This window comes from Antedon bifida, chromosome 2 (genome assembly GCF_963402885.1).
Source record: "Antedon bifida chromosome 2, ecAntBifi1.1, whole genome shotgun sequence".
NCBI classification, from domain to species: Eukaryota; Metazoa; Echinodermata; class Crinoidea; order Comatulida; family Antedonidae; genus Antedon; species Antedon bifida.
This window is the reverse complement of record NC_136227.1, coordinates 24,377,579-24,402,617: the sequence shown is the minus strand read 5'-3', so window position 1 is coordinate 24,402,617 and position 25,039 is coordinate 24,377,579. Positions and strand designations below refer to the sequence as shown.

General features: G+C 31.9%; 2 protein-coding genes across 2 annotated transcripts in view; both read right to left on the bottom strand.

Moving 5' to 3' along the window:
• Positions 1-25,039, bottom strand: part of LOC144858726 (uncharacterized) — a 45,453-nt gene that overhangs the window by 10,543 nt on the left and 9,871 nt on the right. The window lies entirely within an intron of this gene.
• LOC144834529 (uncharacterized) lies at positions 1,843-17,227 on the bottom strand. Its single transcript, XM_078689365.1, has 6 exons — positions 17,097-17,227; positions 8,420-8,518; positions 8,168-8,264; positions 3,469-3,573; positions 2,932-3,039; positions 1,843-1,989 (listed from the first exon to the last, which is right to left on the bottom strand). Exons 2-6 carry the CDS (start codon positions 8,425-8,427, stop codon positions 1,843-1,845), a joined length of 465 nt encoding a protein of 154 aa, XP_078545491.1. The 5' UTR covers positions 8,428-8,518; positions 17,097-17,227.

Here is a 25,039-nt window from a genome sequence, read left to right as displayed (position 1 = left end):
CTGTGGTACGTACATTTGAAATCGCCAGTTTTTTAACGCTGAAATTACTATGTATTCGAGAAGCATCTGTGGACGACCTAGATGCGAGCGAAGCGAGTAAACTAGTAATTTACATACTCCGGATTTTAATAAACACATGCATAAGCTAATAATATGACACAATCTGAGTACATTTGCACTAACAAACAACAATACTAACTGCTCTACCATTTAATGTTTATTGTGCTTGAATACACTTAGTCTTTAAAAATCTCTCAAAACCCACATTTTGAATTTTTAATTTTCTAACTGTCTATGTAAAGCGCATTAAGGCTTAAGCATAATGCGCTATATCAAGTACCAGTTATTATTATTAAAGATGTATTGTCCCTTGAAACACAAAAAAATGAAGGTCAAAATATTCTAAATTTAGTTGGCCATATCAAAGTAATATTAAAGTTATTCACTTTAAGTCGAAAATTCAAGCCAAAAGCAACAAGTTTACGTAATTAACAGGTAAATTAGTTTGATTACATATCGTCTTGAAAATCGTCGCGAGCGAAAGTAAACAAAGATTTCAAACCACGAGTACGCATTATGCATATGCTAATTAGGATTGTTTACAACTCGTCACGGTTGAGAAGGTATTTTCACACAGATCGTGATGAAGTTTTATGATTATGCTGCATACAGAGTAGCCAAACAAGCGCGTTTTAATTCATTATGGGATATGTTTTGATCAAAAACTTTGACTGGAAGTCAAAGTTATTTTTTTAACAAAAACACGTCTGTATTTCAGTTAAATGATTTTTTTTTCGACAAATTTTTGGTGATAGTTAATAACTATTATGATACTTCAAAATGACCAACCTTTTTTTGAAATCTGTTATTTTTTATTTTTTTGGAATTAGTCAAAGGGACAATACATCTTTAAAATTAAAAATGCTATTGAAAAAAATATTATAAAAGAATAGTCGATACTGATTAAATGTACATGTTAATTATCGCATCTATGAGAATTTACCACCACTAGCAGTAACCCGTGCTCCGCATGGTCTTTGTCGGTTTCAATATATGATTATATACTAATTCGCATGGGATGAGTAAGTATCATATAAGCGCACTCTTCCCTCATAAAAAGCCATGGATTTTGTTATACACCAAGTATTCCTTCACTTTTAAGTAACTATGAGCTACAAAATGAAAGCAATACTGGATATGGGACTTTACAAAAAATGGAAAAATTGTGCTGTGTGAATAAGATGATGCGCGGAATAACATAACAAAAGTATAAAATTGCGAACTTGGGTGTTTGTTGTGGTGTATTAATTATTATTTTGATACATTGAAATAAAAAGTGAACAAAAATCGAAGGGAATAGAAAGTGCATGAGATTAAAACATTTTAATGAAGTATTGGAATAAATCAACACAAAAAGTAGTCTAAATTTGACGATGCTCTCGGACACAAACTATTACTTTTTGGGTGTATTTTTTTTTTTTTGAGAGGTCAAGTTACTGCTATTGTTTGCCTTTTTTAGTGTTTATCCCTAAAATTCAGGAAAGTGACATAGCCTATCGTGTGCGGCCCATCAATAAACATCAGTGTGCCAAATGTGAGCACGTACCGTTCAGTGTTTTTGGAAGAGATACATAAAATAAACAATATTTAGTAGCATTAATATTTAGATGCTAACATAATGTCTTTAAACAATTGGCGCCCTTTCTGATATTCTTTGGCTCCATCAAGATGATGATTACTGTGTAAAAGATTTGTAATATTAGTTAAGTTAATAACATACACCTAATCAAAATAAGAGTATACCTTGGATATAGGCGTAATGGTTTGCTTAATAAGCACAATTTAAAAATGCAAATGCAATGTTGCTGAATTATTTGACGGTACCTTGTTTCTTGCTTTAGGTAATGCTCCGTGGGCTATGAGACTGTTCACTATTTCTAAATTACCACTGCCAAGCCAAACGTGTTCATGTAACGGTGTGTTTCCAATCTGGAAAGCAGAAAGTTTTATGTATTATAATATACATTTTACACTTTAGATACTAGCATTAAGGTTTAAACACATTTAATATTGTATTCGTTCTACTCCTACAATTACAACAAGCAATTAACTGCTGCATCTAGTTATTGTATAATTTGCTTCGCGTGGGCTACTCGTCTTTCAGTAGGTAACTTTGATTATCATCTCAGCCAAATCGCCAGGACTTGCGCCCGGGAATGGGTCCAACGGGTGCACACCTGGTAATGTGTCTGGCGGGTGTAGGCGATTATACATGTCTAATTATTTAAACTGGAGGCAACTGGAAATGCGTCTGGTGGGTGGACAGCCGGGAATGAGTCCAACGGATGTGAATCCGTGTTTGCAAGCATATATGTCTATCGATTAGAGAATGAAAGTGTGATGATAAATCTGAATTGGGGTAAAAAATTGACTTCAGTAATGTAAACGGGGTCACATCGTATTATTATGAGCCATGTGCACGCATAATGAGTTAAAAACATACACAAAGGCGCCATTATTCGTTCGGCATCATAGTCTGGATGGTCTATGGTCAAGAAATTGTCAAGTAAATGGAGTATGTAGTTAATTGTCTACGATAGACCACAGTATAACAGTACTGTAAATAATACAACTAGTTGATTTTAATTGGGACGTGGAGAGGTGTTAGCAATGAACATAATTTTGAAAGTATTGGTATTAGCGTCTTGTTAAATGAGACAGCTATTGTGATATTTAAAATACGTATATATGAAAACAAATTAAACAAATCCAAGGTTAGTTTATACGGGAGCTCATTTAAATTAACTTATATTGCTAACTAATACGAATAATGTAATGTATAACGGGAGATAATGTAAATTAACTTGTAGTGTTAACTAATACGAATAATTACGTTATTGATTTTTAAATCATTGTAAAAGAGTAATTTACATTGTTTGTTGCTGTGAATATTGATGCTCCGTGAGCTATGAGACTGTTCACTATCTCTACATCACCATCGCCATACCTAACGTGTGTATGTAACGGTGTGTTTCCATACTGGAAAGAAGAAAGTTAGATTAAACTTGATGCATTTTTTTTAAGAATACAGGTATTTATTGCATATTTATCCTTTTCTACATTCATTTTCTAATTCATTAAGAGTGAATGTAAATTATATAGAACGACCTAGTATTAAGCAAATAATACAACTTGTTGATTTTAATTATTATAATAAAGACGGGCTAGCAATGAACACAGTATTAATTCAGCGTCTTGTTCAATCTAAAATGCTACAGCTACACGATTTTAAATATATTTTAAATTGTATTTTTGCTTTGATAATAACTATACACTTTACCAATGAAAAACACATAAAACGAATCTAGGTTTGCTTATAACGGGAGACAATTTAAATTAACTTGTAGTGTTAACTAATACGAGTAATTACGTTATTGATTTTTAAATCATTGTAAAAGAGTAATTTACATTGTTTGTTGCTGTGATTGATGCTCCGTGAGCTTTGAGACTGTTTACTATCTCTACATTACCACTGCCATACCTAACGTGTTCATGTAGCAGTGTGTTTCCATTCTGGAAAGAAGAAAGTTAGATTAAACTTGACGCATTTTTTTCAAGAATACAGGTATTATTATATTACATTTTTTTTCTATATTTCATTTTGTAGTTCATCGAGAGTGACTGTAATTTATATAGAAATACTTGGTATTAAGAAAATAATACAACTTGCTGATTTTAATTATTATAATACAGGTTAGCAATGAACACATTTTAAAAGTATTAATTTAGGCTCTTGTTCAATCTAAAACGCTACAGCTATACGATTTTCAATATATTTTAAACTGTATTTTTGCTTTGATAATAACTATACATTTTTCCAATGAAAAAACATTAAACGAATCTAGAGTTTGCTTATAACGGGAGACAATGTAAATTAACTTGTAGTGTTAACTACTGTATATACAAATAATTACGTTAACGATTTTTAAATCATTGTAATTTACATTGTTTGTTGCTGTGATTGATGCTCCGTGAGCTATGAGACTGTTCATGTTTATGTAGCGGTGTGCAGCTGTACATGATGTTTAAATATCATAAATTATATAGTGATGGTTAATAACTATATAAATAATATAATTTATTAAATTAATAAACATATTCCTACGCCTAGACATTTCGTTTAGATTCAAGTAAACTTTCATGAATACTGAATTTGTAGATCTGTATGTATTTATCAAACCGCCTTCAAAACAGCAAATTCCAACAATACACTCTACGGTGAATTCAATAAATATTTTGTTATATTATTAATCTATTATCCATCCCACCTTTATCCTACAATGAAAAAAAAATATATTACGTAATTTTGTTTCTCCCATCTGCTATGAGACTTTTGAATGCAAGCTATGTGTATGTATCGAGTTATATGACATTTGCCTTTCTGTTATATTTGTTGCATTTGTATTTTATCATATAGGTGTCGTACTGTCTGTATTTTACCAATTTTTGTTTAACTACTACGAATAATAACGTTAATGATATTAAATAAAAGTAAATCTCTGTCAACGCTACCAAACTGTATCAATAAAGTGTCGTACTGTCTGTATTTTACCAATTTTATCATATCTTTATTCTTTGTGACAAGCAGGACAAATTGTTTTACATTTCTCAGAGCTTGTTGGTATTTCATCATTATTACATTTTTCACGAATTAAAATATTGTGGTTTAAGGCCTACATAGTTATTATCAAACATTCTCATATACAGTACTTCATTGCCTCCTTGTACAGTACAGTATTTCACCTTTCCAAGCTGTGGATGCTTGCCAACGTCGCATAATCCACCCACCACCCCCGTCACTGATCGGCTGGTTTTTACGATCCATTGTTGGGTTTACGCTTCCGAAAACTGACTTCAGGTCAAGTGCATCATTATCAGTTATTAATATTACCAATGCCTGCGTCTCTGTTCTTAATCTTTCTCTTTATTTTCTAGTTATCATGTATATGCATGTTAAACATTTTATTTGTTGCTTGTATTTCTAAAATATACTAATAAATAGATAATATAGATGAACTATTTTAGATATTATTTGTTCGATTTATGATCCATTGGGATTCGCAGCTCCCGTACTTTACATGAAAGTTTTACAGGCTATGTGCAAGCAGAATTTACACTTAGACAACCCGTTAGCATCTGAATTTACGGACCAGTTGGTTAATTTCTTTCTTTCCTTTGAATGATCCAAGAAACACTTATTTTATGGTCTTTGGCCGAAATAATATACATGTGCCGGTGCCAAACCGAGGTAAGGTCAATAAAGACACACACTATAACATTTCGGAAACTATTCTTTATTAGGCCTAATGTACTTTCTTACAATCAGGTGAAAACTAGAAAGAAATGCAACAAAACAGCATTAAATAAAACGTACAACGTTGCTAGCCCACCGCTACACATATACATAGGGCTAGGCCTAGGCCTAGGACTAATAAAGTGCTCGTTTAACTATCAAATAACAAATAAACAAGTAACAAAATCTGTCTCACCACATTTGGCCAGTGTCATAACAAAATTCTTGGAAGAGAGATGAGGATCTCAAAATCACAATAAATGCGTTAAAATTGAATCTAACAACAATAATAACAAACTACTATTTTATCAACTCTGAGAGCAAGCAAAACCGTCAACAACAACAATGTATTTCGTATCTTTCTTGCCGTTAAATAATTATAGAGAGGGTAGTTTCAATAAACTTTGGCAGACGGCAAACATACTATGTATAGAGTGCGTTTAAAAATATTTTCTGATCTTAGTAATGAGATCAGTATTTGTAGTAGACATAGGGACAATATATTTTAATTTAGATGGATTATTTGTGTAAGAGGAAAACATATACTTAGTTCTACTATCTGAATAAACTAAAGGGAATTCATCTTCAATTGATTTTAGAGAGCATAATTTGCATAGTCTATTAGGCCTAATACAATTCCATCTTCCTTTTTCTAGTTATAATATTCCTAGTCTTAGTTTAGTCACAATGTGTCTATGTTTGTAATTTTAATTAAGTATTCTTCCATTCCAACATAATTTATATTTGAATGCGTGTGAAATATTGGAGCTTATAGAGAGTGTAACCTATTATCTCATAGAATTGTGTCGTTCAATAAGCCTCGCCTTTGTTTAAATTTTGAAATAAAAAATATTGTTGACCTGTTGAGCATGCCATGTTGCCAAATCCATTTATACATAATAAGTTTTACATCATTCACCCAAATCGCTCTTTTTGTTGCGCTTTTCTATGTTGAAAATCATAACATTGTTTAATTTTTCATAATCTATTTGCCTTACTCTCAGCCACTAACGGATTAAATTAATGATACTTAGAGTTTGGATAGGAAATCCTCAACATTCTCCTCTCATTACATCACTTGGAGCAGAATTTTCTATTCCTAAAAGATATTTTTATTCTAAAATCAAAATATAATCCAAGTGGTATGAAGAAATTGTTCAACTGCTGGAAAACTACAAGTCAGGCAGTCGATGCTACAAACCACAAGGGTTCGGAGAAGTCAAGCAGGCAGAAATTCATTATAGTCAGATGCTAGTGAAGTAGTATGTGGTCAATGCACGTATTTAAGATTGATGACTCATGATAATATTCCTTCTATCTACTATTAGCTAAAGCCAAAGTTACCCCAGCTAAAAAAACAACGATGCAAACATAGAAAACATCTTCTAATCCGAGTGATATAGTCAGTAGAACCGTGCGTGCTACAGTAAGCAATTGATCAGATATCGGATGAGTGAGTAGTTCTACATTTCTTCACCAGGTAGTTCTTAACAAACAAAGGCGGTTGGCCGAAATAGATGACGAATCGCGTAAAGTTGTTGCTTCAGAACTAAAATATATTCGCTCATTCCACACTAGTTGCTTCAGAATGGTTTGATAACAGACAGATAAAATGAACTATAAATCACATTAAATGTATTGAATGTTCATTCCCCTTAAAGGAGCCAACAAGTAGTAAGGCATATTTTTTAGATATGCCTATCAATGGTAAACTTAACAGTGATATAAGACAACGCAACACAAACAATAATTTAATATGAAAAGATTGGTGTAAATATTGCAAGGAGCCATGTAACGGCAGTATGTGTAACTGAGTTAATGATTATGTAATTGTTGTTGAAGATATGCTCATCGGGAATAATTTGCATAAAATACCATGTTAGCCTACGTATATTTGAAATCTCACTAGCTAGTGTAGTTAGTTGAGACGATGCTATCGTTAGATGTATTGCGATTTCTAAATGTTATGTTATACTATTATACAAAAAACTAGAGGTTACTCCGAGAGTACAAACCTCCGTCTACTGTAAAGTTCCCCTACATAAAATGCCCCCTGAATATTTTTTTTTTACATTTTTTTTATTAGTTCTAATAAGTGTAAATATGTTAACTGCACACTACAAAGTTGTGGATGACAGTGTGGTGTAATGGTTATGTATACAGCCTCTCACAGTTGAGATCGCTGGTTCAAGTCCCACTGAGGATTTTTTTTTTATTTCTTTTTTTTTGTTTTTTGTGGACCTTGATCTTTGACCCTGACCCTTCAAGATTAACCACAATTTTATGATGTGTCATTGATCATTGTGGCTAAGTTTGGTGAGGATCGGATTAAAACTGTGGTCTCTAGGCAGTAAAATAGTTTTTTGTTAGTTGTGACCTTGACCTACGACCTTTTCCCCTCAAATTCGACTCGGCATAGATCATTGTTGCCAAATTTGGTGAGAATCGGATAAAAACTGTGGCCTCCAGGCTGTTCACAGACACACAAACACACACACAAACACACACACAAACACACACACAAACACACACACACAAACATACAGGGGTGAAAACATAACCTCCTTGGCGGAGGTAATTATCTCCATTGTGGCATGATTACACGCATTCTGTCTTTCTATTACGTTTTATCCCAACTCAAAGAAGTGGCCGCAGTTATAGTATAGAGTAGATTGTGTGTTTAATATTGGTTCTTAGTAAATGTTGTCATATAAACATTATTCAAAAGTTTTCTTTTTTTTCACCCTTGAGTTTACCGTAAACATGGTGATGATTTATATCATATTCAAATTCAAATAAATATAGTTTTTATACCGTCGTATCTACGGAGTTCACAAGATGTGGATATTTTTTACATATTTCTTCAATTTCTTCCAAATCTCCATATCTTACAGCTATTAGCAATAGGTCTCTGGAAAAAAGGGAATAAAAATGAATCATGGCAAGAAATACTCGGTCGATGATGTTAATATGTTTATTTGTCATGTTTCTAAACACTAATAAATACAATTTTCCTTGAACTATTTATAATATAAAAGTTTGTTGGATATAAAAGGAAAAGCTTACTTCTCCATTTAAAAAATTCAGTTTCCCACAGTTTGAAGATATAACTTATTCATCTATTGAAATAAATGCACTCTGTAGTTGCCAATCATTCTGTGGTGGCTGAAAAATGAAACGTAAACATAATTATTTGTATTATTTTTTATTTTCTGATCATTTTTCAATATTTCAATATTTTGCAATACTAGAAGTTCTTCTTTTAATAATATTTCATACTAAATTGAAAAATGAAGAGAAAACAGAAATACATTTGTATATATTATGCCTAATTGTCTTTACAATAAGTAAGAAATAATAAGTAAGAAATTACAAGAATTGATATTTATTCGAGTAGGCTAGGCCAACCATAAACGACTTTGTTCTAGTATTTCATTCACTATAATATTATTACTTAAACACTGCCTTGGTTCTGACAGACGCCATTAAATTTGACTAGAAACTCCCCGGGCCCCCTTCTCGAAACTGCTGTAGCTATCTTAGAATTTAGATATTATTTGTAGATTCCACCAGCAACCAATTTTATATCATTTAGCACATTGTAAGGAATGACCTATTACAGACCACTTATACACTGCCTTGGTCCTGACAGACGCTTGAATATAGACACCCCGGGCCTCCTTCCCCCAACTACTGTAGCTATCTTAAAATTCAAATATTGTGATACCACCAGCAACCAATTTCACATCATTTAGCACATTGTAAAGAAAACAAAATGACCTATTACACATCAAGTATACACTTGACTAGAGACTTTAGCGGGGTCTTTGGTATTCCAATGTGCTAGATCATATGGTTTCTGATGGTATCTACAATATATAAGAATAGCCTAGTTGGGAGAAAGGGTTTCTCTTGTCAAACTTTAGAGCGTCTGGTACTTGCGGTGCCGTGGACAATTAGTCTGTTGTTACCCATTTAGTATTGTATAACAGGGGCGGTTGCAGGACTATTTTAAGAGAGTTGCCCAAAGAGTCTATAGGGCTGTGTAGACACTGAGTATTTGAGCCACAGGCGAAGCAAATTGTTAAATGACACCCCCTAGATGGCCGCAAATGGTACTCTCGCACGTAAAATTCATGATAAATTGCACGTCTAGTTCGCCGGAAATGTCACTCACTCTAGGCCTATAGTGCGCTAGCAAACAGAGGATTGTAGCCTATAACATACGCGACTACAATAGGATAACGTCACGGGGAAGTCCCAGTAAATTAGTAAATCAGTAAATTACCAATGGTTTATTCAAATTCAACACTGTAACTAATCCCTCGCTATTCAATTTAAATTGTATTATTACTACTATATTGTTGAAAAATGGATTGCGTGATATAATAATAATAATAATAATATTTATTCGGTCATCAATGTAAAAATAACCAGGAATGAGAATAGGCTAAAGCCCAAACAGATTCTGCACTCACTCCATACAATACAATCAGTTAAAGATAAAACCATATACAAGAAAAATACAAATAAATTATACATAACATGAAATATAGTGTTTTGTTAGAGCAGCCTTAAATATTGAAATTGTTTGTGAATCTTTTATGTCATTTGGTATTTGCTCCCATAGTCTAGGAAAGGAAACAAATACAGAATTATGAAAAGTATTGCCTTTCGAATTCCAACGTAAAAGCCTACCCGGACATCTTTCACTAGTTTTAATATACTCATTGAAAGAATGGGGACAGTGACCTTTCAACACCTTAAATCCTAATGAAAGTCTATGTAATTTAAACAAGTCATCAATAGATAATAATTCAAGCACTTTCAACCTATGAAAATAAGATGTGTCCCAGGAACCTTCCTTTCTAAACATTATTATCCTTGTTGCTTTCCTTTGTATACTTTCTATTCTATTAATATATGATTTCTCAAATGGTGCCCACATTGAACAACAGTAGGTAACCACTGGAAGTAATAGAGCTTTGTATAAGTTCAACATAGCTAACCAGGACATATTTTTACTACATTTTGAAATGAAACCAAGCAATCTACTTGCTTTACAACATATATAATTAACTTGTGTATGACAAGACAACGAACTATTTACATAAACACCTAGAAATTTGAATTCTGTAACTTTAGGAATATTGTCTGATTCTATGGTATAATCCCAGTTAACTATCTCTTTACATCTTGTAACATGCATTACGGCGCATTTGACAGGATTTAAGGGAAGTTTGTTTACATTTGCCCATTTAGCAATTAAATCTAAATCCTTTTGAAGCAATTTACAATCATTATTGTTATAAATAGGACGTGATAATGTGTGATCATCAGCAAATTGAAAAAGTGAAGAAGAAATATTATTTACAATATCACTTACATAAATCAAAAATAAAAGAGGGCCCAAAACTGACCCTTGTGGTACCCCTGAAGTAACATTTACCCACTCTGACTTTTCTCCTCTGTAAATAACCCTTTGGCGTCTATTTGAAAGAAAATCTGTAATCCATGCATTAGTGTTTCCACCAATGCCACAGTTATTAAGTTTCTTAATTAATCTTTTATGAGACACCTCATCAAATGCAGACGAAAAATCAAGAAAAATAATATCAATATTTTTACAACCTTTAAGTTCTAAGCTCTGTGCCCATGAATGAAAAACCTTTGAAAGTAAAAGTTCAGTACTATACATTTGTCTAAACCCAAACTGATTTTCTGAAAGGTTATTATTATATTCTAGATATTCCCTTAAGCGATAGCAAAGCAATTTCTCAATAATCTTACAAATTATGGGAGTTAAAGACACTGGACGATAGCTTTTCATTTCGTCTTTGGGTTTTCCATTTCTTTTGAAAATAGGTACAACATTTGCATCCTTCCATTGTTTTGGTAAAATACCTTTTTGTACAGTTAAATTAAAGAATGTACATAAAACATTAGCCAATTGTGCCTTACATGACTTTAAGAATATTGGAAGCAAACAATCAGGTCCTGGTGATTTGGATACATTTAACTGTGAGAGGGCATAAAATACCTCAGGCATCACAAAGGGTTCACATTCAAAGTTGGTAAGACAATCTATTGTATCCAAATCACAATGCTGATCATTATCTATGCAAAAGTTGTTTACAAATTGTGTATTGAAAAGATTAGCCAACACCTTAGCATCAGATACCATTGTGTTATTTATCTTAAAGCTAATAACATCTGAGTCATTTTTTATAGACCTTATATACGCCCAGAATTGTTTTATATCAGTTGTAGCTTTGTTTGAAATATTTACAACATAATCCCGATGGCTACAATATATTGACTTTTTTAGTTTTGTCCTTAGCACGTTTATATGACACTTTAACAGAGATCTCAACTGCTTCATGATCACATGATTCAAAATTATAAATTGTACGACATTTTTCAATCAGTAGTGGATTAGAAACAAATGCTAAATCTAAGAAATGTCCTTTATATGAAAATGAATTGATAGTAAAACGTAACAAAGATACGTTCTTGTCTGGTTATTAAGCCTGTTTTCCTGTTGACGTTAGTCGACGCTATCGTTGACAATAATCGGCGATCTTCCACGTAAACATTGACATGTTAATGATTTACAGGAAAAGGTACTTTTTGAACTAACGACGACGACACAAAACGTCGGCGATTTACAGGAAAAGGTGTAAAAATCGACGGTAATCGACGCTACAATTCGCAATCGTTGACAATCGCAAGAGTTGAATCCAGTTCAACTCTAGCGATATCGCAACGCTAAAACGTAAGAACTGACCAATCATCTTGGCGATACAGCACATGACGTCACGTAATTGATGTAAAATTCTGCTGACTACATTTATTTTTGTTGCATCGCGGCGCGGTCAAAGCTAGGCCTAGCCTTGCCAAAGTGATTATAAAATGATGTTCCGGAAAGTAGGCGTGGGATATTAGGTAGGTCTAAGTATTCTTCCTAGTCCAAAATGCTATTTGGGCTAGGATAGGCCTACTGAAAACGAAGAACCATCAGTATAGAGATATTAGTATGCCTAGGCCCACGTCTCCTACACTGTGAGTCTACTAGTAGAGGCAGCGGAATCTTCTATTCTTTTTTTCGCGTTACGACGACGTCTAGAAAGAAGACAGCAGTTTCAACTCTAACGTTCAACGCTAGAAATCAAATGTTCGCGCTATCGTTATCATTTCAACTTGATCGTTTTCAAACGATCGTCGTTGAAATTTTAACGATTAACGATGATAGCGTCGAATAACGTCGACAGGAGGTATTCATGCAGTGATAAAGCGGAGGATTATTTGTGTAACGTTCCATTTAAAATAAATTTTGTTACAAAGAAATATTTTGGTTGTGGAGGTCGTTAAATTTGTTGGCGCCAGCATTACTTCTTTTACCAATTTTAACAATTAAGTTAACAACAAAACATTAAAAAATGATAAAATGCCCTGCAACTCTGTAACTACTTTAAGCCTATCAAGGTCCGGTTCTTGCAAAGAACTATACATTCATTTCAATATTCCAATATTCATTTCGTAGCAACAACTGCGCACCTCTCTTTGAGGTCAACTTTAATATCACGATCACATGCCGCTATTGACTTTGGCCGTGACGTTACAAAAGCTGTTCCACAGTTAGTGCAGGTCTTTCTGTAGACAATAGGATATTACTGAAGTCTATATTTATTCACTCAAAATTACACAGATACTATTTTAGAAAAACACACAGGATTCTCGATTTAAATGTATATTATCAATACCTGTTATAGACCTTTTAAAGAAATTGTAATATTTGGTGCCAATCATTGAGTTCATCAAAACGCACACACTTACACACACTATCAAAATCCAGGCACAACACCAAAACAAGAGACACTTTTTTTTTGACACAAGAATCATAAAGATGAACGCACTATAACAACAACATGTTATAGACAGGCTACTATAAAATAGTTTCAAACAATCATATGACAAACACATTAACACATCCAAGAGAGGGGGCAGTCAATACGAGTACTAACTCACTTGCCTCCTGATTTACCTAAAGGTAAGAAATTACAAAACACGGTACTACCCATAAAACATTTTTTATATACAGCAACACAATAGCGATAAGACGGAAGTTATTAATTAATTAAGCCTGTTTCCTGTCGACGTTATTCGACGCTATCGTCGTCGTTGATCGTTAACAGTTCAACGACGATCGTTTGAAAACCATCAAGTTGAAATGATAACGATAGCGAGTACCTTTTTCTGTAAATCGTTAACATTTCAATGTTTACGTAGAAGATCGCCGATTATTGTTGACGATAGCGTCGACCGGAATTACTTGTATGCAATTGACACGCAGTAATTTGAAGGCAATTCCGTTTGAATCGTGTTTGTAGTTTTTTGACGCGCGCATGTTGTCTTTAAAATGTTACTTGTAATACTAATTGCAGATTCATTTGGACCTTCCCATAATGCATTGGTGCGTGTAGTTTCATTCATCATTATATCATACTTTATTGCTATACAGTAGTCTTTTTTTGTTATCACGTGACATACAATTTCCAGAATTCATTTTCATTTATCCACTATAAACTGTACAACCACAAAAGAAAATATGATCGAAATTTGCAGAAAGAAGCAATATTATAAAACACTATTTCAAAGTTCGGAACGTTCGTAATTTTTACGGAAATTCGCCCAAATATTACGGACGTAGGGAAATGAAGACACATAGGGGCTAGGGTACTACGAATGATGGGGAATCCCCGGCAAAATGCAGTGATTATGGCTAAATCAACGACCCGTGTGACGGGGGTTTACCACGATCACAGTGTGTAGTGGCACTTCGTACCTTCTCACGCACACAAGCAATCCAAACAGTCAACAAACACAACAAAAACGCTAGTTTTTCAACCCTGAACTTCTATAATGTTAATGATTAATATAAATATGATGAAATGGTATCTAAATTTTAATTTAGTGGCAGAAAAAAATAGTTAGTATGAAATTAAAGGTGTTGCCCGGGCAACTGGGGCAACACCCCTGCGTCCGCCCCTGTGTAAACTCAACTTGTTCAATTAACATTAATTGTGAATGGTATCACACTCATCTATGTTGTCCCCATTTTTTTAGGTCCTCCTTATTAGGGGATCTGGCGGGACTATTGCAATAAAGCATATCTGTCGTTTGTGAATTTGGAGGGAGAATGTCAATGAGCAACACATAGTGATGAAATTACAGTAGGTGGTATCTCTCTCATCTAACTGGTACCGATTTGGGGTCCCCGCGTCTATACGCAGCGGGGGTACCCTGCAGACACCCATTTTTGTTAAATTTAGGTAACCCTCTACACCATCATATAGTTAGGTATTGGTACCAGTTCATCTAACCAAATGTCTCTGTGATACCGGTCCAGATATCATGGTTTTGAGCGTATGTGTATTGTATTTTCAAGGCTTAGGCCTAATTCTGAATTCATTAAATAAATTCGGTCTCCAACAGCTTCTACTGATATAACATGTAAACTTACTTTAATTCATAATTGAAAAATAATACGATAAGATGTGTGGGCGAATGTGCATTGTTTGTAGGAATATTTTTTAATAATTTATAAACATTGATAGGTAATTGTTGCAACTGAGATAAGAATTATAGAAATCAAATCAAAGTTTATACTCAAATGTATGATGCTTCATAGGGAAATACGTAATGAAAAAAAAAGACATATACAGACAAAAAAAGTTAATTTTCTACAATTTATTTGACAAATTTGAGCATAGCAAGATACGATACCTACCCAACCCTACAGCATAGCATTAGCAATAAAATAAATTTAATAATTCAATATTCAATAACAATATTAAGCAATTTTAAGCTATGGATATGAAACTGCATTACAGAATATTTAGATTATTTTTTTATACAAAAATAATAATATTTTGAAGTTTAATTTCGTATTATTTACATAATAAGTAATTGTCTTTACTTATTTACTACATAACAAAGTTGGTCGGAGATTTTTTGGGGGTTTTCCCCCTCTAAATCTCATTTCCTTGTCTCTCAAGTTATTCTGTATTTGAACCTATTTTATTGGGTTTTCATAATCTTTTTCCATCGTATTTATTTATATTTAGTTTTATTATTTACTCCTTATGTTTTATTTGACCGCACCACAGTTTTTGTAATTAGCTATCGTTCTAAACGGTAGTATCCTAAATGCATGCATAAATAAATAAATAAATCAAGAGGATTCATACACATTTATTTTTGTTATATTTTTGGATCTTTTGATCTGAATGTATAGACTGATAAGACAAAAACACGGTCAGTACCAGACACTAGTATTACGTACTTTAGCGGTATTATTATTCACGAAAAACGTGGCACAAGCTTCGACATGACAGCAAACTTAATTGTTGTATTGTATAAGTTTGGATTTTGGATGTTAGAATATGTTCCATTGTTTCCAATTGATCGAAACGTGTATTTATTAATAAACTCATGATCGGTTATTTGATACGAATGTTATATTTGTGAAGATACCATCCCGAATTCATTAAGTGTCAAGACAAGAAATCGGTGAGCACCATGTTGCAATAAACATAATTCGTTTAATCTTCGACTTAATTTAATTCAATATTTGGATTCACTTCTTTCGATATGTCATTCCCAGAGTGACAATTCTATTTGACTACATATCAACATCATGCCTGTATCTGTCACTCCATGTGGACGATTATCTAGCTTACAACATTTATTTTCAAAGTTTTGAGTACATCTGTGGGCACTCATAAGAATTATTTTTAATTTCGTAAACATTTCACAATATTTAGGGCAGCCTAAGAATTGGGCGATGATGTAGGCCTAATGTAACCCAGTTGTTAATGTGTTGCTAATCTATAGTAGATATGTTATGTTAACTGTTTATTGTAATTCATCATTACATTTGTCAAAACAATAATTATAAATCATACATTTAAAATTGTCGGTAACTAAATTATATAAGCAACCGTACCAATTGCTATTTGTAATGGACTAAATTATTTACAATCAATTGTTGTATGTATTTTTAGAAACAATTTAATAATTATAATTTAACTCTAAACTATAACGAACATCCTTTGGGATAATTTAAAGTCATCTACTGTAAAATTGAATATATTGTGATTTATTTATAATTATAAAATTGTTTATAAAATATATTGATTTAGTGTTTTGAGAAATGTTTTCGTTTAACGGATCTGCTTACGAAAGGTAAGATACGAAAGCATTTCAAATTACACGGTCCGCTAGGGGACAGTTTAGGTTTACCAATCTATAATAGAAAATGTAATTTTTATTTTACTGTCCATTATCTGTTTATGATCAGTTTCACCAATTAGGCCTACTTGTCTAAGTAATACAATATTTTGCTCTCTTTTCAATTAGTAGGCCTATTAGACATTACGTCCAAAACAGGTGGAAATGCATTTAGTAATGTCCCAGTATATTTGATAAACATTTAAATTACGTTTATTCATTCTTTCAAAACGTAATATAGGCCTATAATGTATCGATGTGTTCGTCGTCTACGCATCCTGTCTTTCTCTGCTTACAAAGGAATGCAAAACAAAATCGCTAGCGTATTCCTAATTTAGGTCAACATTAAGACTTGTTATCGTACATTTACAATGGAGTCTGTAATCTTACAGTCATCTCTCATGATTATATGTTTACGGTAATGCAGTATTTCAATAAAATAAATACTTACAATTCATCTTATAAGTAAATATGATTATTCCTTATTTCGAATCCTTTATTTCTCCAATAGTTGCCGTGTATGTGTACGACTTGCACAATATCAATAACATTGTTTGTGACTAGATCGGTACAGAATACCGAGTATATGTGTTCGCTCAAAAACACAAAGGAGACTGGAATGGCATTAACAAACACCACAGGTAGTAGATCTGAATAACAATAATTCCATAATAGGGGTCGAATAACAATATTAAGTACCAAACTATATTAATTGTACTCAATGTATTGTTGATATTAAAAAGAAGTTTATCGAAGCAGAAAGAAGTAGGTCTACTATGAGACGAATAGCTAGAATTCCATTAAAACAGCCTTTGATTTTTAATTCTTACTCAATTTCCTGATAGAGAGTACGTTATTATTAGCATTGGTAATAGAGTGCTTGGTTCATTTATTTTAATGGAGAAAATGATGCAAAGGTAACATTTAAAACAAGTTTGATAATATTATGAGTAGGCCTGATTTAAAGAACCTTTAGAATAATCATAATATATTGCTACTTTAAAGTTGAGATAACTCAGTGTAAACAATCTAAGTTTTTTTTACATAAAATATTGAATTTGAATAATTATAAAATCAAATTAATCCATGTTTTCAGTAAAAAGAACTTTGCGAATAAGAACATTTGTATAGAGAAATATGTTTGAGAAAAATGATTTAATAAATTAGAATGTATATAAAAATAAGAAATCAAGCATAAATTACGACTTTAAGAGTATTTAAATGTAGTATTTAAACACTTTACAAATGAATCAGTAATTAGTCATCCTGTTAACTAAGGTATATGTATCCAATCATGCACACATGTACCTCTCATTTAATTTACATTTAAAAAAAAACATTTGTTCTTGATCTGAAGTACAAGTTAATAGGTCTAGTAACAAAATGTGTCCGTGGCCTTTAAACACTAAGTGTTCTTTATGCCCTAAAACACTCAATTACATATGGGTCGTAACTGCATTGCATTAGCATTAGCATTTATAGAAAGAGATCACGGATCAGCAAACAGGTAGTTTGTGCCAATACAAAAGGCAGCAAAACAAATAATATAGGTGAAATCTCAGTGAATCGAAACACACTATTACTGTGGAATATAATAATTTCAACTCAATGGGTTTAACAAATGACTAAGCTGATATTGTAAAGACTAAACATAATATACAGGAAAAGAAACACAACTGTTTTTATAGGTATATTGTTAAATGAGCACCGTTAAATTAAATGTTTGAACAATTTTCTAAGAACATCTATGCAAAACAATTACTGTATGTCGGGCGTTAATGCATTATATTCGATTATCATACGTTTTATGTTTCAAGTGGTTAAAATAAGAAATTGACATTTAGTTTAGGTTCAAGTTTAATTTTAATTTTCAAGTAAAAATGAATTGTTCTTCAAAATGATTCTGTGTGTGTGAAAAACATACCATATATTTTAAATATAATATAATAATAAATAGATATGTCATCGATATGTGTATATTTATTGAACATAATTTCCTGACAAATTTTAGTTAGGCCTACATTGTTTTAAAAATGTTAACGTTTAATGAATAGTTGGCCATAAACCTAGTAGGTGTGAGTTATCATAAAGTTATTCAATTGCAACAACTGTACACTGTAGTCACGAGTCAGAGAAAAGATGTTAGATGGAAATGGTCCGTTAAATGGTTAAAGTTATTCTGCTCTACAATGTATACATGTAGGAATTTACTAGTATTCATATGTCTCATTTTTAAACGTGTGTTGCAGTACAATTTCTTCTACAACCAGTAGACACAGCAGATGCAGTGGAAGACGAAGAAGGATTTTTCTTTTGCATTGTTCGGGATCTTTTAGATGACCAGGAATTAAAATGGTTTCAATGATATGCACGATTAAGTAACAACAACATCAGGTGTTGGTAGATTAGAAAATATATACTGTTGATTTTGATGAAGATATTGTAGTCAGGTCACTTAGCACTTTTTTTTGCACTTTGTGACAACATCCCAAGCTTTGCAGAAACTTTCTTTCGGACCTAACTAACAATTCTAAAATGGGAGCCCAAACATTTAAACAACTAATAACGTCATTTTGACCACGCCCCTTCATGATGTGATTAAATATGTTTAGCTTTATTTTTCATCTTCATGAATCCCATTGTGAACTATTTATAGGTACCACCAGGAGTAGAGATGGGAAATTAATTGACCAATCAAAATCTATAAGACAAAAACAATTATGAACCACTCAAACCTAAGAAGCAAAAACAAACAATTAACAGAACAAGTCTGGAAATACACCAGATTAATAGACATACTTAATTAGTTACTCCATTTATCATAATTTAGTATTCATATATTAAATCCCTATTTCAACCAACATTGTTATGATAAATAGTGTATAGCATAAAACGTAATATATCAGTGTACACTGTTACTATAATAAACACACTATTTGCAGGCGTGACATAACAATAAGGCACTAATGCCTTATTACAAATAATAAGCCCACATGCAATACGTCAATCCTCTTCGTAACGATAATTTTGATTAATTCAAAACTTTAATACAATTTATCAAATTATTAATTAATAATTATTTGTTTTCTCTTTTTTATATTAAACAATTCCTAAACATTCGAAACACATGATTAAAACTATATTTTAATGGTTTATAATCTTTTAATTTTACTGTTTTTACTGGTTTATATACAGTGTATTTTATAAACTGATTTGAATTAATTAAATGGGCTAATGGATTTATAAAGATTGCTATAATTTAAATTCGAATACTAACATTTTTATCATTCTTGTAACAATCAAACTATATGTTTCAGCCTATTATTAAATGTACTACGTAAACTTGTATGTACAGTATCAAGTGTAATGTCATTGGATATTGGTACCGTCAGTATACAGCATAATATTATTATATGTGGGTACAATAATTTTAACTAAAATGTTTCATGTTAAAAATAAATCCGTTAAGTAATTGAAATTGGGTAATAAAGTCACACAATACTATTATTTTGCACACTAACTAACACTTGCATTGGTCTTCGGTTGTACCCCGTTATCGATTGTTTGTCGCCTCAAATAGTACCATGTGTTACATTTTGTGTTGCTCGTACTTACTGTTGAATTTCATTAACATTATTAAGCCTCTTACCACCTTTTCTTAGTTTTATAGCATTGACATACGTCCGTTAAATATGATAGTGAAGTAGAATATTAATACAGAGATTAACAATTGTGATATTAATTATGAATTCTTAATAATAAGTATTACGAATTCATATAACAATGACATTTCGATGCATACTAATGGAAATAATGGACATAATGATGTTTTTTTATTAAACAAATAAATAAAATAAAAACATTATTAACAAATTCACAGGTAAATTTGTATGATAGCAAAAACATTATGTATAATTGGTACTGTAGGCCTACAATCGGTAAAAATTTGTCTATAGAAGATGTATTTTAAAACAAATATTACACTTAAAATAATATAAAAAGATACACCTAAACGTAAAAATAATGTTGTATTTGTTATTAAAATATTTTAAAAATAATAGGCTACACTAAGGTGAAAAGAATGAGGACAAGAGAGCTCGATATCAGTATGTGCATTTTTCTTTTTAAAATTACGGTCTGTTAACAATTTTGAATTACATTTCAAAGAAGATTCAATTACTCATACATCTTTTACCATTGATTCATTAATGTACGTACTGTCAGTAATGCTGAGCTGTAATTAATTTCAGTCGCCATTGTTAAACCTTCCCATCATCTTTCGTCTTTTATTTCAAGCACTAGATGGCGCACTACGACTAATTTGAGTCGTTATAATAAGTAGGCGTGGCTTACTTATCCCTCTACGTCCAAATATCTTCTGAACGATTCAGCCCGCAAGAGGGCTCTATATAAATTTGATATACCATTATGTACTTCATTCAAAATGTATTTTTTTGTCGCGTAGCGTCATTTTGTCGAATTTTTAAAACCGTTTGATATTATTTAACGGATATTATTGCATCATATTTAATAAGCTGGTGATAGCGTCGACAAAGAGGTTAAGCAAACAAAGTGAATAAATAATACAGTATCATTATAATACAACATTCTTACATTGTATTTATTACCATAAGTTCCATTCTATATAGGATTTCAGAAATAATCGATAACTGACATATCTTACTATTATGTTATGTGATATAATAATATGTACAATTTAATAAATAATACAATTATTTGATTAGAATTATAACTAGAAGAAAACATTTTTTCTCAATCCGTATTAATAAACAATCAATAAGTGTGAAACCGAACCTGTTATAAGTTCAATCAGTTCATTGCTAAATAAGCAAAACCAGTTTATATCTTTACCCATTCCATGTTTGAATCAATTATTGTGACCGTTATAATTTGCAGATAGTATATTGACGCTTTTTAAATTATCAAATAAATAATTACATCACACTTGTGGCAGATTTATTTTCAAATCTAACATTATGCACATTTTTCGACAACATTGAATCACAATAAGAAAGTGATGCACTGTTGTCTAAATCTTCATTAAAAAAAAGAAATAATTTATATATAAGCTATCCTCAGTTGCTTGTTAATGTTCATGATTTAACAAGATTTAACTATTTTATTACAATAAATCTAGTCTTATAAACATTACACTATGCAGACATGATATTGATTATATAGAAAATAATAATAATAGGATTATGATTAATTACCGTACCGAATACTATAGGCATATTCTACAAAAAAAACATTACTGTAATAAGTTTACAGTTAGCATGAGTAAAACAAAAACGCGCACAACACATAGAAAAGCGCATCCAAAATCATTGCAAACAATACCACCAACTGACAAGGAAAAGTTTGTTTCAGAAATATAAAGTGAAGTGTTTTAATTAATAAGAAAATGAAAATGGTATCATACTTCTTTTAACTAAGAAAATGAAATGGTATCAGACCTCTTTTAACTAAGAACATGAAACAGTATAAGACCTCTTTTAATGAAGAAAGTGAAATGGTATCAGACGTCTTTAAATTAAGATTTTGTATATACATTATTAGTTAGGCCTTTACGCATTCTTAAAAATTGCTTTTCCGCTGACATACAGTATACGAATTTTAAATGCCATACCGATACTACCGCGTATGCCTGTATCTCATCAAACTTGGCTACAATTAAATGAATACTAAGTTCAATATTAAAGAGAATAGTGTTTCTTAATATTAAAGGGAATAGTTTCTTAATAATAATTTCCACCTATAAACAACAGTATTCATCTGAATCTCGCCAAACTTACCACAATTACCAATGACCTAAGGGTACTTTCAAACAGAAGGACCAAACTGCTATTAACTATGTAGTGCAATTATAGAGAAAACCCTTTTCTTTTAGTTGGATAATTTTATGTAAGAAAATAATACTGTAGGCGGGGGTATATACTCTCGGAGTACCCTCTAGTTTGCTTTACAATAAGCCCCGACATGTTAGTCGAAAGTTGCCTTTTTTTAACTGTTTTTTTTGTTGTATTTGGCGGAAAATTAAATCAATTAATATAACATTTACTGGCTTCAAAGATTCAAAGTTTATTAAACTTTATGCATCAACAAATTTGATGTACCCATATATGGACGTAATGATGTGATATAACTACAATATCTGGGCATATCACACCTTTTTTTGGTCTTCAAAATACTGTAATAGTGTAGACAGAGCTTTATATTGTTTACATTTAAAGATTGGAACCCAAAAACTTGATTGATTTACCGACATTGAGTTTGGTAATATACTCGGCATCAATGCTAAGCCTTATATTCTAACTTTTCAGCAGGAACAGTCATGTTATTCTCCTTTAAAAATGCAATAAATGATTGCAAGTTATCCTCCCTTAGAATCCCCCTTTGTTCAAGATCTAATATCACAGTCCATTGGTTGTCACTTTGTTTTTTTAGAACACTTTTCAAACGGATGAGATCTCTTGTATTTTCTTCAGAAAGTGCGTCACCGAACTGAATTAGTTGTTGTCGATATGTTGAGAAGGATGTGATACACTGGTTGGTTTTATCAAATGTCTCCTTTAACAATGTGTTGGCCTCCAGAACACCATTGGTACCAGTGACATTAATTGCGTCAACAAGAACTTTAACATTTGTAGTGGTAACATTGCCAGATCGTTTCAATAGGTTAAAGAAAGCTATGCAGTCAGCATTCTGTAGATCATTGTAAGGTGTTATCAGATCTTTGCATAACACCTTCAGTTTATCAAGAGAGCCATGTTCATCATACCAGCTCGATACGTTTACCACAATTTTTTCAAACTCCTCAGATGATTCTGCAGAAAGGCATTGTAGAAATAAAAAAATATTGAATGACATTGTAGTAATATCATTGTTATAAACAAACGAATAAAGGTATAGTCAAAGAAACAAACATTAATTTTACTTATGGCCGTCTTTTAGGGTAGGCCAGGTGCATTTACTAATACTGTATACGGTTTGAGTGAATGACTCAATGAACCAATTGAATACATCTTTGATTAGGATACATTTATTACAGTTTCTAAAGTGTTAACACATTTTCAAAGTGTGTTCAAATGTAAACGTTTTAGTAAGCTTCCGCCAGTAGGGATTACTGATACGGATTCCTTATGGTAAAAATACATTTTCAGCGCAATATGTTCAACTTTAATTCTTTTATGAAATTATATGCCACACATCATGATGAGAATCCTACACAAGTGTTTGTGTGACGCAGATTGCTGGGGCAGGATTCCATTGAACTCCCAAAAAGTGGGAATCATTAAAAAAAAAGATAACTTCCTACATCACATTTAAAGAGGGAGAATGATATTGTATATAAACGTGCAAGATAATTAAGATAATGATAGAAACTGTTTTACTGCTCTTACTTTTAACTCTTTCAAAAGTTGTGTGGGCATCACTATTAACGTTAATTTAGTTTTTACATTATAGGGTACAGTAATGGTATTTCTAGGTCTGGTATTTGTAATGCATAAAATACATTGTTCTTCATAACTTTCGAAAACAAGTTAGGTTTTAAAAACACTGATTCATTTTTAAAAGACTTATGTATGGTCAGATGATAACGTATAGTCCAATATTTCTAATACTTGTATTTAACAATAGTGGTTGGTACAGTATGTCAGATAGTACAATATACGTATAATAATGATCATAGTAAGTAATTATTATTGTTAGGTTTCATGGATAGATTGCCCGTAAAAGTTGAATAATGTTTCAAGCACTGTGAAATCAACCTACTTACTTGTTATTTCTGATGTTGAAGACATACGTGTTTCAAATGTCTTTTCTCTTTCTCCTTCGGTGGCAGCAGTAATTTGTTCAGCTTTTAAAAAACAATTCATTTGTAAAAAAGCAACATAAAAATTGGGAAAGTTATTGTTTTGAATTCCTTTCCAACCTTGTAGAATTCTTATAAATAAATTCAATAAATAAGTGTAAACAATACTATTCAGTTACTTTAGAGAACATAAAATAAAGCAATAAAATGTTCAGACAAACGTACCGGGCAAAAACAGACGCTTGATATGAGCAGTATCCATAGCGTCATTCTTTCCACATTCAACCGAATTCTCGTTTAAACACCTTTTGAGATTGTGTAAGTGATGTTCATTTGGATCACAAACAGTGCATAATACACGAAGGTTGTAACCGATACCCTCGTATATAGTGCAGACAGTTTGTAGTTGTTTCTTCAAGTAGCTTAGTACCTAAAATGAGACGGACATTTTATCTCAAGATAACATTTATTATTACATCTCATAATATTTTAATTTGTTAATTTCGTGTTCAATACCTCCATGCAGACACTTGGTTGTAGTTCTGGTTTAGCTTTCA